The sequence below is a fragment of the Varanus komodoensis genome, unplaced genomic scaffold (assembly GCF_004798865.1).
Source record: "Varanus komodoensis strain SLA01 unplaced genomic scaffold, ASM479886v1 scaffold130, whole genome shotgun sequence".
NCBI lineage: Eukaryota > Metazoa > Chordata > Lepidosauria > Squamata > Varanidae > Varanus > Varanus komodoensis.
The window spans coordinates 110,699-125,397 of record NW_025335377.1 but is presented as its reverse complement, the minus strand read 5'-3'; the positions used below and the strand labels follow the sequence as shown (position 1 = coordinate 125,397).

At 49.0% G+C, this 14,699-nt stretch overlaps 1 protein-coding gene across 5 annotated transcripts; it reads right to left on the bottom strand.

The window, feature by feature from the left end:
* Positions 1 to 1,954: 1,954 nt before the first annotated feature.
* CTF1 (cardiotrophin 1) lies at positions 1,955 to 14,281 on the bottom strand. Of its 5 annotated transcripts, none has more exons than XM_044422555.1 (4): positions 14,139 to 14,281; positions 6,337 to 6,539; positions 4,740 to 4,867; positions 1,955 to 3,694 (listed from the first exon to the last, which is right to left on the bottom strand). In XM_044422555.1, the coding sequence occupies exons 2-4, from the start codon at positions 6,413 to 6,415 to the stop codon at positions 3,227 to 3,229; spliced, it is 675 nt and encodes a 224-aa protein (XP_044278490.1). In that variant the 5' UTR covers positions 6,416 to 6,539; positions 14,139 to 14,281; the 3' UTR covers positions 1,955 to 3,226. The 5 variants fall into 5 exon arrangements, with proteins under 5 accessions (XP_044278490.1, XP_044278492.1, XP_044278491.1 ...); XM_044422557.1 differs by having other exon boundaries at positions 4,740 to 4,864; XM_044422556.1 differs by lacking the exon at positions 14,139 to 14,281 and adding an exon at positions 13,627 to 14,130.
* Positions 14,282 to 14,699: the final 418 nt, after the last annotated feature.

Sequence of the window (14,699 nt, the reverse complement as noted above, 5' to 3'; positions counted from 1 at the left end):
AAGGCTTTTGCACGGCTCTTGCTAAGTGGCTTTGTCGCTGATTCCAGTAATCCATGATAAAGCATTCTCCTAGGTTCAAATGACATGACAACCCAGCACGGATACCTGCAAACCTACGACAAACCATCTTTTTTCAGAATGGCTTGTTTGCAAATACTAAGCCACTGTGGAGAATGCGTTGGGTTTGGGTGACATGGCAACCTAGCCCTGCTGGGCATCCATGGTGGGTTGTTCTGTTCTCTGAACCCAGGCACTGGTTGAGTTCAGGCAACAAACTCAAGGGCTGAGTGTAGGTTGTCACTGTAGTGTAGCTTGTTATTGAAATGTGGGTTGTAGTATTGTCTGACCCTAACCAAAATAACAAACCATGGTGAACAACCCACAGTTTACAAGCTAACAATGAGCCACCAGTTTATTTGCATGGTTGTTGTGGTTAGCGTAGCTGGGTTTGGACAGTACTGTAACTCACATTTCAGTAACAACCCACACACCATAACACACCATTTATTAGTTCAAAAATTAAACTGCAAGCCCCAAATTCTGCAATACTGCAGTGAAATTCTACTCTTGTCTCTTACACTATAAACTGTCAAAATCCCACTTAAAAGACAATGAAGGAGTCAGCACTAAGAGTGCTTCCAGATGAGGGTTCCTACAGGTAACCATTAAAAGTCACAGGAAAGCTCTTCAATTTTTCTCATAGGAAGCAAAAAATAAAAAACACAGATGAACCACAAATCAAAGCTGTCTTCATCTGGACCCATCACAAAAATCTGTGAACAAGGCACTGCGAAGCAGTTGCATAATAAAAACCTATCTGGAATCACCTAAATTCAGGACTGTACTAATTCCTATTATTGCTAATCAAAGCAATCTCCTCTTTTCCTCTTTGGCAGGTTCCTACAGTATTAAAAAAAAAGATGGAAATGTCGGGAAACCATGGGAGGGTTACAAACGGAAGAAAATGTCATGTTGACCTTCTGCAAAATTATGTGAAAGAGCAGGGCAATTACACAATGAAAGATTTTCCTGAAAGCCATCCCTAGTTCCCATCACCATGCCGGCTATGGAAAGAATGTCTGGGGCGACTGTGTGAAAGGGAATATGCAGTGTTTACCACAGTCAGTTGTTAGAGGAGTTGTCTAATTTGGAGTCACCCTCTTTCACCCAAACCCGCTTGCTCAGTTTCTTAAGCCTGTGAGAGGAAACGTGGCCAAAATGCAGGCAGTGTCTTGGGAAAGTGCCTGCCCGAGGCGGGCTTGGCAATGTTTTAAACGGTGCCTCTTCTGCGTAGGGGTACAATGGAAAAGAAAGGCTCAGCGACAGGATCCTTTGGGCTGTGATCTGGCCCCCGAGGCCTTTCCAGGGGCCAGCAGCAGCAGCAACAGGAAAAGGGGTAACCTCTGCTGTGCAGGGAATTTTAAATGCCTGCTAAATGCGCCCGTGTATTTATGTCAGAGGCTGCTTGATGCTGGGTTTCCGTGCTTCCAAGTGTGGTGTTTGGAGAGCACTTCTGAGCAGCAATAGGTCTTTGGCAAATACTGGAGGAAGCTGGCTCACTAGGCCAGAAGAAAGACGGGGTCTTAAGACAGACCCTGTGCAATTCTGCTGCTGACTTTAAGCAGCACGCTAGAACTAGGTAATGCTTAGAGAGAAACTCGTCTTCCCTGTTCCAGCACTAATGAATTCCAGCACTACTTGCTCCAGGGTCGATCTCCAGCCATCATGCTGCAGAACTGGTAGCTGCCATGTCCCGCCACGCAGTCCCTGCCTGCAATCCAGCTTGCAGCCTGGAAACCTGTGTCCCAGCAAGAGAAGGAAACATGCAAGTCAATACCGGTTTTATTAGCTTTGCTTGCTTCCCAGGGTCTGAAAAACAACCTGTCTGAGCAACGTTATGAATGTAGATCACATGTACAGGCTCCCAGGGTGGCAGAAAAGCCAAATAAGCATGTTCTACTAAAAATAGTTTATTTAATATTAGTATAATTATCTTACCACTTTATATTTATATATATATATTAATATAAAACAAAGCGCACAGTAGGTAGAAACAAACATCTCTAGGAAAGCACTATGCCCAATGGAAAAATCAAACTGAAGGCCAGTGTCAAAGAAATAGGGGCTATACAGATGAAAGGGTTAGACGCTCTTGCCATACTGGAATTGGGAGTGGGGTGGTGTCAGGGATTGTGATGGGAAAACAGGCTACTGGGGCACCAAGGTCCCCCTTTGACAGGTGGGCGATTCTGTGAGAATTAGCCCAGTGCTGGTGGGGGGGGGGGTGAAAGAGCCTATGGATGTGTGTCCCCAGAGCCTAGGAGTGGGGTTCAAAGCAAACGGAAGCAGAATCACAGGGCTCCCTGGGCATATGATCCTATTCACCCTTCCCCATCCCAACACAGGCTCTGCAGCTTTAGCAAGCCGAGAAGGTGGACATTCAGTGAGATCTATGCTTCCCTTGTAATTATTTCCAAGACAGGAGTGGCTCCACCTGTTGAATTTCTGTGTCAGCCACACACAGGCTATGTCAGAAAAAATGGCAGCTTTCTCGTGCTCCCCAGCCCCAAGCCTCTTGGGTAAGTGAACAGAAAGGAAGTAGCACAAGTCTTTGAAAACTGAGGGCCAGTTGGGTGTCGTGTGGAAGAAAGACTGTTTTGCTTTAGGAAACCAAAACCAGTTTGAACACTTCTGGCAGGCTGAGATCAGACATCTTGGTACACTGCTTGACTCTGCACATCATTTTAGAAATTAAGCTGGTTTCTCCTCCTCTTCGCCGCTTCCTCAATCAGAGGAAAAGGCCCCCTGATTAAAATGGTTGCCATGGGAGAGGGCAAGCACCCTTTCCAAAATGGCTACCCTCCTCTTCCAATACTCTCATCTCACAACTCGGCTGCCAGGCCCTGCCAAAAGTTGGGACCACCTCTGCACCCCCACAAAACATTTCCCCCTCTCCATATACTTGAATTTAAAAGGAAGAAAATACAAGAAGATAAAGGAGATAAATAGTTTGTTACCCTGGTGGGGGTGCAAATTTGGAGAAAAAGGCCTTTTCCACAAGGGCATTTTTTCCCCCTTCAGCCTGTTGCTGGATAGAGGGAAAAAAAAACACCTTTGTGTTTTCCCTCCCCACACACAAAACTGGCAGGAACGGCGGGGGAGGGGGTGCGCATATGACGCGCTGGCCCCCACTGCCACTGGCTGCAGACGGATGCTCGAGAGCGAGTCAGATGGGTCCAGTGCAGACGGGGTACTTGGCAGCCAGCGCGGCCATGTCGCTTTGGCAGGAGCTGGCCCAGCCCTCGTAGAGCCGGCAGATGCTGTAGCCCGTGAGCTTCATGAGGAAGGCGCTGTCGGTCTTCGGGACCTGGACAGGCATGGCTGGACCGGGCGGGATGTCAAGGGAGGCCATGATGGACTGCAGGTTGCTCGCCAGGCCGAGGCACTGCACAGACGCCCGGTCAAACTGGTGATGCAGCTCTTTGGCCGCTGGGCTCAGGCCGGCCTGTTGGTTCTTGGCGGCCGTTAGGAACTCCGGGAAGTTGGAGAAGACCGTGGCGTTCCGCTGCAACCGCTCGGCATCGCTAAGGTCCTGCCAAACCGCGGTGGAAGGGGGCGGCAGTGGCAGTCCTTCGAAGGACTGGATGGGAGGGTTAAAATCGGCACTCCCAAAGGGCTCCCCTTGGTACCGCACCTACAAAAAAAGAAGAAAAAGACTTGGCCACTTACACGTCACCCAAAGAGAGGTTAGAGGAGGATGTCAACTTGGATAATATTTGTATATGCAAATATGTATGCCTAGCCACACATTTAGGAAGAGCAAGTGTCATTTAAACAGAAACATAAGACATCTCACTACAATGGGGAAGCTGACTAGGGGATCCATGCAGCTGCCTGGTCTGTCGCCCACTGGTGACCCTGCCCTGCGCAGCTGCAAGGCCTTTCTGTGCATGTGCCCCCCCCCCCACTTCTTGGTCGAGTAGCTTTAATGCAGGCTGGAAACGGACAGTCCCTCAAACGGAGGACACCTCCAAAGAGAGAGCGTCCCCTCCTGTAGAACAGTGTGCTCTGCAATCAGGACGCCTGGCCACCCTTCCAGACAAGACTGACCTAAAGCTTTTGTCTCCAAGTCTGCATTTTTCAGGAGGCAGATGGAGGGAGGCCTCGTCATCCTTCCACCCTTCCTCCAAGGAATTCTCAAGTGGGTGGTAATGCTGCATGAGACGATGACTTTTCCCTCTTCCCTCTTCGTAACCGCCTTGCATAATTAACTTACGTTCGGCCAAGATAATGCAGTTAACACAAGGCCAATCTAAAAAAATGGGGACTTACGGGTTTGAGAATGCTAATTTGAGGGGTGAGATGGCAGAGGAGACATTCAAAAACATAGTGCCTCTGAGCGTAAACTGAGAGAGCATGACGCTGATGGCAGCTTTTAAACAAATCTAATATAAACAAAACATAAATAAAACTAAGGAACTGCACCCTTGGATGAAGAGACTGACCTAAGCACCATAACCCTGAATTGTATTTTGCAGACCCAGCTGGCTTCATCTCTGCAGGCATGAGGACTAGAAGCTTCAGTGGTGGGGCGGGGGAGTCCAGATGTTTTGCAGCATTCAGTTCTATGTGGCTGCTCGCCCCAGAAGTGCAGTGCATACAGGAATAACTCACCACTAAACCCTTAAGTGCTACACCCACCACTCCATGGATCTCTCTCACATACTGGCAGTACTTACATAGGTAGTGAGCAGCTTTTCCGAGCCTTCGTGCACGAGAATGGTCAGGTTGTGCGTTTGCTCGATCTTGGCTGCTACGTCTTGCTGGCACCGAGAGGACGAAGAAGACAGGCATTTTGGTAAGTCTACTGCAAACAGACGGAAGTGGGCCAAGCGTTAGAATGTGGGCATGCATCTCGACCTACTAACTAGCCACACGAAGCCTGTGACGAACAGCTCACATTTCCACAGCAGCTGAAGCCTCAAGGGCACTTGTTGCCGTGCGGGGGAGAAGAGGGGAAGGGGATCCATGCAACTTGGCCTCGAGCATAGCGGGACTAGCACCGGACACACAATGTGCTTTTGGGCTTCTCATACAGGGGCACCAGCAGCACCCATGCTATGGCTGGGCAAATCATCCTGACACAGAGGAGAGCTCTGAAGGCCGATTTGGCATGTGGGGCGGATGTTCACAGTAAAGCAACCCACACACAAAACACCCCACTGGAGTGCATTGGAATCTGAAGAGCTCCCCATCCTTCCACCCTGTAGAATAACCCAACGGTTGCAGCAGAAGCCGGTGGGCAACCGACAGAAAGCTCAGCCCTCTCCAAACGCAGCTGTCCTTTATTCCGAGACTTTTATAGCTGTCCTTCAGCTACCAAGTGCCTTGCCCAGTGTTCAAAGTTCAACCTCATTAAGCAAAATCCAGAAATAGATGGCTTCTACGGCAGACTCTCGGAAAGAATGGATCTTTTAAACGTGTCCCACTGCAAAGCCTGTGTGTCAAATATGAAAGGTACCAAGTGTGCAGAAGTTCAGCTGCAGCTTTCCACTTTCAAATATGTTATACCAGTCCTTTTCTGTGATTGTGGGAAATGTACAACTTTTGGTCCTCCAGGTGATTTGGCTTGCAATTCCCATCAGCCCCAGCCAGTGGTGAGGAATGATGGGAGCGGTAAGCCAAATCAAGCTGCCCACCCCTCCATAACAGCATGCAGTGCTGCTGCCACCCCCAGTCAGGTGACCTGCACACCAGTAGCTTTCAGTGCGGCTGTAAGGGCCGCTGCGTTTTGTACTTTGGAACCTGTGCACAAACTGCCCTACTTGCAGGGGTGTTTGGTGGACTGGCAATACTGAAAGCCATGCAGAATGCAGAGAGACTCGAAGGAGTCAATATGGAGTATTGACTCCGTATCTTTCAACTATAACAAAGCTTGCCCGAGTCTCCCCCTGAAAATGAGCAGCACTGCCAAATGTGCCTCTCACAACCAACCCTCCTTGATCAAAGGTGAGCAGCCCAGAGGCAGCTTTTGGCCAGTGTGGTGAAGCCCCACTGCTCAGGGTTGCAGGGGGGCCCACCTGACCTGAAGCACCTGGGATCGCTGCTAGCAGGGGAGTAACAGTTCCCATCTTTTCTGCTCTGAATGGAAGCAGTGATGGGGGTTTATTTGCATTGCCTTTCAGGGGCTGAACAAGAGCGAGCTCGGTTTTCTGAAACGCAACACAAATGCACACACATGGGGGACTGACACAGTGATGTGATGTGTATTGTTTCTGCGCAGCTTTAGGCATCCCCAGCCATCCCATCCCTGGGTGTGCATGTGCACACACACACCTGTGCAGTGGCGTAGCAGAGCCTGAACTCCCAGGCATGCAGTTCTGGCGCTTTTTGCCAGCAGGAATGCTGACAACATCAGTCACTCCGTCGAACTTCCGTGTTCCCTCTGTGATTCTCTGAAGTGTAGCTTGTGAGGGGAACTAAATTTCCCCAGCAACAATGGTTGGTTGTTGTCTATACCACCCAATAGCGGAAGCTCTCTGAGCAATAAAATAGGATATAAAACAACAAAAACTATAAAACCGCATCACATTTTAAAAACCACAGTTTTAACAACTAAAACCAGTCTGTATTGTTGGGCCTACACCTGTAAAAAAAATTTTGGACTGCTTCTGAATAGGTCATCAATGCCCTTCAGTTTTGCAAGGGCTCCTTCTAGCAGTTGAAGGCTTTTGGAACTTGCTTGTGGGTATGGATGAATGCAGCTGCTTTCCCTGTGGGACTCTGGCGATCCGGACTGTCCCGACAGGCACCTGAAACTCACAGCTTCCCACTGCAGCACCGTGCATGGGAACCCCATGGCCAGAGAAGTCACCTGGCCCTGCTCTATCAGTTCCTCTGCAGAAAACTGAGGCTTCTTTCACTTCAGCCTCAGACACAGTCCCCCGCACCCACAGAGAACATCTGTATGGGCACCATTATAACCCGCACAAGAACTTCTGTTTCTCTGGGCCCAGCCTCCTAATCCTTTCCAGGATTTCTTCTTGCACACCTTCTTTGGTTTTTTCCGATGCCATCGCCTTCAATTACATAGCTGACGCAGTATCCATCCTATATTCTACTACCACGTAGATTTTGGGAGAGCGCAAGGAATCCAAAGGCAGGGGAGAAAACAAGGCTCCTAGGCAAGGAAGGAGGAACTGCGTGGAGCTCCATGGAGAGGACTGAGGCACTGAGAAGAAGAGGGGGCTTTACTGGTTTGGGGGGACCTCTCCTGGTGCCTGGAGATGCTGCAAGACTTGCAGCTTTCTCCGAGTTGTGGGCTTCCAAATGCATTGGACTACAACTTCTAGCATCCCTCAGCCAGCCACTCTTCCAAAGAGGTACCAAGTCTCCTGGCGTTAAACAAGCGGATGAATGCTTTTCATGTTTCGCTGCTGCACAGACTAATTCAGTCTGGGCTGGTTTACATTAGTTGGCAGCACCTCCCAAGGTCTCTGGTTTCCGAGCGGGAAGGGGACAAGTAAGATGATTAAAGAGGCTGGTTGAACATCTCCCCTGCCAAGAAAGCCTGCAGGGTTTCAGGCTGTTTCACTTAGGACAAAGAAACAACTGATGAGGGATGGAGGCAGAAGAGAGGCTTATAAAAACAGTGAACGGTATGGAGACCGCCACAGAGGGAAAGAAAAGTACTCTCTCACGCACAATACTGGGACTTGGTATTCCTGGAAAAGAATACACGGACAACATCTGACAGTGGCAAAACTAGCTGAAGGCCATGTTGAAGTACTTGATTTTTATATAACATGATTTAATTTCATGTACTAATCAGTGTCATAAACAGCTACATCCACCAAAGCCTGTCCTCAGATTATGGGAGATGTAATGGTGCGATCCTATGCATGTCTACCCAGAAGTAAATCCCATTTAATTTAATGGGACTTGCTTCCATGTAAGTAGCTATAGGATTGCAGCCAAAATTAAATGACCTATTATGAAGAATCAAGGAAAATCTACATGCAGCCAGCAGATTCCATTGCCTGTAAAACAAAGCTAGGGAAAATTACCCTTAATCTAGATTTAACTAGATTTGAACTTGGTGTAACTTTGTATGTGGAAAATTAATACATATAACAAGAAAATATAAGAAATGGACAACACACTGGGAGAACACTTTGGCCTTCTAGGCTCTTTCTCACTAACCTTAAAGTGGCCTTTATGAAACAATTAAAAGCAGTTTAGAAAAAGAGCCGTGTGAGTTACAATTCATCACAAGGTCTGGTTCTTTCATCAGAGCTTTGAAAAAGGATAAAGCATTTTTTCCACCATGGTATGCAGGTTTCAGTGGGTTACCTAGTGCCAGGATGTTTATATTATCAGCAACAATCACTTTGTGCCTGAGACTTTTAATCACGCAGTTCTCACCTGCAGGTAAATTACTCTTCAGTTTCCCCTCACCTCTGTCTGCATTACAGTAACCTGAGGCTCTCAGTGAAGCTGACTCTGATCCTCAAAAACTTATGCCACAAGGTGCCAGAAGCGGCTGTGGCATGATGAGCCCGGCAATTACCCTTCCAGAAACCAGGATGCAAGAGGAGCCCTGCCGGATCAGAGCCAAGGCCTTCCTGGTCTAGCACTGTTTGCACAGTGGCCAATGAGATGCCTGCATGATACCCACACACAGGACACGAGTACAACAGGACATGAAAACTCTGCCCATGCTCCCCTGCCTCTGGTGTACAGAGGAACACTGCCACATCCGCCATGGACTCGCTTAATCCAGTCTCCCTCTGCCTCCCAAAGCCATCCAAGTTGGAGGCTGTCACTATACTATCATCATCATCTTACCTTTCTATTCTTCCCTGTATTATTTTTATTTAAAGTTTTTATATGCCGTCCCCTTGCTACATAGCCTCGGGACGGCTCACAAAAATAAATACAAAACAATAATAATTACAATTAAAACCCGGAAACACACTGGCTGCACAATTAAAACCTGTAAATATTAAGCATTCTTGGCCTGGTGCCGAAAAACAAATGACGGCGCCAGACGGACCTCTCTGGGGAGCGCATTCCACAGATGGGGCGCCACTGCAGAGAAAGCCCTCCTCCAGGTACTTTGCTTCCTGATCTCTCTCACGGAGGAGAGCCTCTGCTGCCGATCTCAAGGGGCGGGAGGGCAAATATGGCCCTGTAGCTGAAGCTCTCTGGGCAGTTCGCAACCTTTTAAGTCACCCCTCCAGATTTCAGCCAGACCCAACCCTGCTTAGCTTCCCAGATTAGGCAGGACCAGGCACTTTTGGCTATTCAGAATACTATCCATGTATACTATCCATGGTGACTATGAATGTCCTAAAAATGCAAGAACCCAGGATCTTGCAGTGAAATTGTTTGGCTGCCAGCTTGGGACAGACCAGACTGAGGACTCCAGGACCTGTCAGTTTGCAGCCATGGTATCCACAGAGCTTGCATGTTTGGGGTGATAAATGCTGCGGCAGAGGACAGTGTGGTGTAGTGGTTAAGAGCATGGGACTGAGACTCAAGCGAGCTGGGTTCTGATCCCTGTTCAGCCATGGAGCCAACTGGGTGTCGCTGGGCCAGTTACAGCCCAACCTACCTCACAGGGGTGTTGTTGTGAGGATACGATCAAAAGCAGCAGAAGTGGAATGCTGTAACCCGCTCTGAGTTCAGTGTAAGAAAAAAGCAGGATATAAATATAACAAACAAACAAACAGGGCAGGCCACTTCCTTTGCAGCCTGCTTGTGGACTTCCTGAAGATATTTGGCTGGCTGCTCCAGAAAACGGAAGGCTGAACTGGACTGATAAACTTTTGGTCTTCATGCCACAGAAGAACTCTTCTGCACATTAGTTGAAGGGTGAGCAACTTGCAGCCCTCCAGAGGTTTTGCCCCACAGCTTCTCTCATTCCTTACCATTGGCCGTGCCAGCTGGGGCTGATGGGAGTTGTAGCCCTCCAGATGTTTGGCCCTACAAGTGGCCCATCCTTACTTTAACAGGATATGCCCAGAATTGAAGCTGGGTGCTTTGAAGGTAAAGTATGTGCTCCATGACCCCAGTCGGCACCCTAATCTGTATGTGGAAGAACTTACTTCACGTCCCCTTCTGAGACAGCCCCAGTCAATCATTAACTCTGGCCTCAGGTGCAGGAGTGGAGAGCAGGTATACAGGCAAGCTTTTATTTGTTGCTTCCATGGGGGTGGGGTTAGTGGAGGAGAGGGAAGAGAATATTGCTGAAGGTTTGCAACTGAGGAGCTGGAATGGCCAGAGAGGGTGCAGAGAGAAAGGGGTGGTAGAACAGGCTTAACTCTCTGCCATCAGGTATGGAGAGGTGAGCAAAAGGAGGAACAGCAGTAGACAGAGCAAGGCAGCAGACCAGAAGCTCTTGCACAGGATGGCTGGATGCTACAAAAGGCAGGCTTCTGCACCCCAGTAATTGCACAGAAGAGGGAGGTTGGGTTCAGACAACACTGTAGCCCACACTCCAGGGTTGAGTATGGATCATGTGTGGGTTGTCATTAAACTGCAGGCAATTGTGTGATCTGAGCCCAGCCATGTTAACCATGGTTTGCTACAGAGTTGCAAACTGTGGGTTGTTAGAGGTAAACAATGGTTTGTTAGCATGGCTGGGTTCAGACAACACAATAACCTATGTTTCAACAACAGCTGGCAGTTCAATGATGATCTCCATTCAACCCTTGAATGTGAATTCTCAAGTTATCTGAATTAAATATCTCTCACATCAGTCCATATACAAACCTGGTTGCTTGAGGCATTTTAAGAACTCCCAGTTATATAACCTTCCCCCCAGAACAAGCATTTGTAACCAACATTTGTATTAGCGAAACACCTCCCTTCAGTGAGATTAAAAAGTTAAAAACACACAAGATTTCAAGGTATCCAAATCTTTCCATCAGACAGAATAATCCTGATGAGAAGGTCAGGAGACCTTAGGAGCTTTTACAATCTGTGTGATCTTTCAGTTGACCAAAGAAAGGTAAAATACATGCTGATAATACGTGTATTTTAAATACATTTTTAAAAAGTGTGTTCTCTCAGGTTGCTTTCTGAAGGTTCACAAGTGAGCGTAAGATTGGCAGGTCAGCCAGTGAGGGTCTCTGTTGGCTTATTTGGTGTGACAGCACCAAAAAAGGATTCTTGCCCCCACAGACCCATCCTTGCAGTACCTGGACTCGTTTCCAGTGGCTTAAACTTAAAATTCAAGGCACTGGCCTTCTCCTCCTGCTCATCCTTGCACTGCTTTGGTGCCTCCACCTGGAAACATCACAAATTTTGTTTACCCAAGTTTTACGAGCTTCCATTTCCCATCATGCAAGGTGTACAGGTTTGCACAACCCGTTCACTAAGCTGAACCAGGGCCCTGTAAGCCCTGAATCCTGGTCCTGAATTTGATCCCTGCAACCAGCTACAAAAGAGATAGAAGAGAGTGCTGGGCACCTGCCAGACTCTTGGCTCTTCTCCTCCCTAGAAGTTTTGCAGTGCCGTGGCATCGCTGCCAAAATCCTGCAAGGTAGGCGGCAGTCTTTGCCTGACAGCCACTAACACAAGCCCTTTTACTGCATGCTCCTGATCAGTCAGTCAGTCTTATCCCATGTAGCGCCCTCCAAACATTTTATTTCTTTATTAGATTTTTACAAAGAGGCCACAGTGACTTGCATGATTTGGACTACAACTCCCAGCATGCCTGACTAGTGGCCATGCTGGCTGGTGCTAATAGGAGTCGGAATTTAAGCCATCTGGACAGGGGAAGTTTAAGGAAGGCTGTCGGAAGCCTTTGTGTTGTTTGTGTTGCTTCCTCTGGATTTTACATGCTGCAGTTCCACACAGCTACCTCCTTAGAAAGTTGCCAACTGACCAGAATGCTGCCTAGTCTGCTCTTGTGCCTTGAACAACAGTTTGGCCTACAGAAGTCAGCGGACCAGGCCTCTCGTAGCATAGATACACTGGCATGCCCACCTCCTACCGTCTGCAGTGGGTCTACTGTTAACTGCACAGGAGCAACATACTGTTAAAAATACTGGCAACCTCACACCCTCAGTGCACACATTTAAGTTCACTTAATGCAGGTTATATTTATTTATTATTAAAACATTTCTATGCCGCCCCATTCGCCGAAGCCTCGGGGCGGCTCACAACATAAAATATAATACAAGAATACAATTATATAATTATGATTATAATATAATAATATAATTAGGTTATATTAGTCCTAATGAGCATGTTTTATACTTTGTTCGCATCATGAGAAGGCAGGGGTGGCTGGAGAAGACAATCATGCCAGGGAAAGCTGAAGGCAAAAGAAGCGAAAGACCATCTCCGAGGCGGCTCAATTCCATAGGGGAAGCCGCAGCATTGAGTTTACAAGCGCTGAGCATGAATGGCAAGGAAAGGATATTTCGGAGAGTTCTTATTGATAGGTTGAAATTTTTTTAGGTTGAAATTTTTTATTTAAATAAAAACATACTACAACGAGTTCTTATTGATAGGGCAGGCCATGACTTGATGAAACGTAGCTACAACAAAATGAACAGGATAGAATTCCTCCTATGATCCCGGCAGAATGGGAGATCAGGGTTTGACCATTTCATGTAAAAAATGCGGGGGGGGGGAATAATAATTACTTTGAACAACCAAGCATTTATTATAACATAGCATCACAGTACGAGGTAAAGTTTTCTGCCTTCTGTGTGTCAACTGTAAAATTCAGCACTGGAAAAAGTAAATGTAATTATTTCAGTTACACTTAGTTTGGTTCAGCTTTAATTTATAGAGCATTTCTAGCTGTTCAAAGTGTTTTCCTGTACATTATATCGACATTATCTGACTGCAAACCCGCCAGAATTCTGCCCCTGCTGCAGCCTGGAGACAGATGCTAAAGGAGTAAATTGTTCTAGGTCATCCAATATATTAATGCCCATAGAGGTGGGATTCTGAATATGACTTTTCAATTCATAGCCTCAATGTGTGACCTGCAATGCTAGTTAAGATTCATTCACTCGTGTGTGGGGGGTGGGGGGGGTGGAGGGGGCTTTGTGTTCATTGCTCAGAGGAGTAATGAGCCCAGCTGATTCTTTTGCAAGTTCTCTGTTGCTTTCTTTTATCAGCGATGGATATACATTTGCAGACGGTTGCATATAGGATGAGGCAGAATCAACCAAGTGACAAAACCTTTCGCTACCTTACGCAGGGGTATTGCTGGGAGACACTAGTCAAGTTTTAGCAAGTACAGGAGAGGAAGTTATACAGCACGTTTCCCTTCCCCAGCAGAGCCCTAATGCTGGGATAGCTCTACCGGTTGAATCTCTGCCCATGATCCAGCTGGCAGGGGCGTGGGAGCCTTGCATTAAACAAGGAAAACCCTCACGAAATTGGAATTTCTACTGCGCTGTTCCAAGAGACGGCAGCCCCACGGAAGCGGCCAAACCCCCTTCCTCGTCTAGCCACATGCAGGACGGCTTCCATCCCAAAGCGGCTCTCTCCTCCCCGCTCCACGGCCCGAGTCCTCTTGGAAACTGGCCCCCTGATCGAAAAGTATTAAACTGAAAACCAGAGAACTTTTCGTGAAACGAGGTAATAACGCAGCCTCACCTGTCCACGTCTCCAGTTTCTAGCTCCAGTTAAGACGCACAACAGCGGGAGAATAAAACGCGAACAATCCCAGACTGCAGCTTTCCCCTAAGCCTAGCCTAGCGCCCTCCAAGTGTGGGGCAGTGCTGCACTGATGAACTACAACTCCCATTCTCCAGCAATCCATGCCACCCTCCCCACCCTGGAGAGCGCCAGGCTGGGGGGTGAGGAAGCCGCGGCGTCTCTCCACCCCCCCCCTTCTAACTTTTCAGTCAGAAACTTCCCCAGCAAAGAGAAGCCGCAGCAACTCGGGGCAGAGAAACGCCTGCTCGCTCGCACGCCACCTTGGCTGCTCCGGGGCGCCGCTTCGCACTTGCAGAAGCGCCAGGCCCGCTCCGAGAAGAGCGCCCCCTTCCCCAGACTGCCTCGCCCCCTCGGAAACTCGCTGGAATTACGCACAGGAGCGACGCATCCGTCCCGCCTTTGGAGGGCCTCGCTGCCCCCCGAGCGGGCACCCCAATTCCTCGCCCTACCTGAGAGCACCTCCATCGCGCTGCGCCTTTCGCTGTTGCTACTCCTGCTGCCGCCGCTTTCTCGGAGTGCAGCCACTTGTTGCGTGCGCCGCGCAGGCTCGGCTTTTATAGAGGAGATCTGCTCTGCCCCCCCACCCCTCCCAATCCCCTTTTCTCCTCCCCCCACTCCCCGGCGTCCCTCTGCCCCACCGCCTCCTCCTGCTCCTCCTCTCCCGGGATCGCGAACGACCCGCGAATTCCACTCGGCTGAGATCACCCCGCGCCGGCGAGCCGGCCGGTCGGCCTCGTTCCCGGAAAGGAGTCGGCTTATCCCCCTCTCGGCAGCTCAGCCCGGAGGGGGCGGAGGATCAGCCGCCGGGGGCTCGGCTCGGCCGCTCTCCCCCCGCGGGTCCCCCGCGTTATGAATGGCTGCACTTGCCCGCGGCAAGAGGGCGTGACGGGCCGGCCGGGCCGGAATGGGTGTGCGGGGAGGAGACGGGGAGAAGGCCGCTCACTTTTGCGGGACTTTATTTGATACATTTCCGTCCGGCTCTTCTAAACTGGAGCGTTTTCACCGCGTCC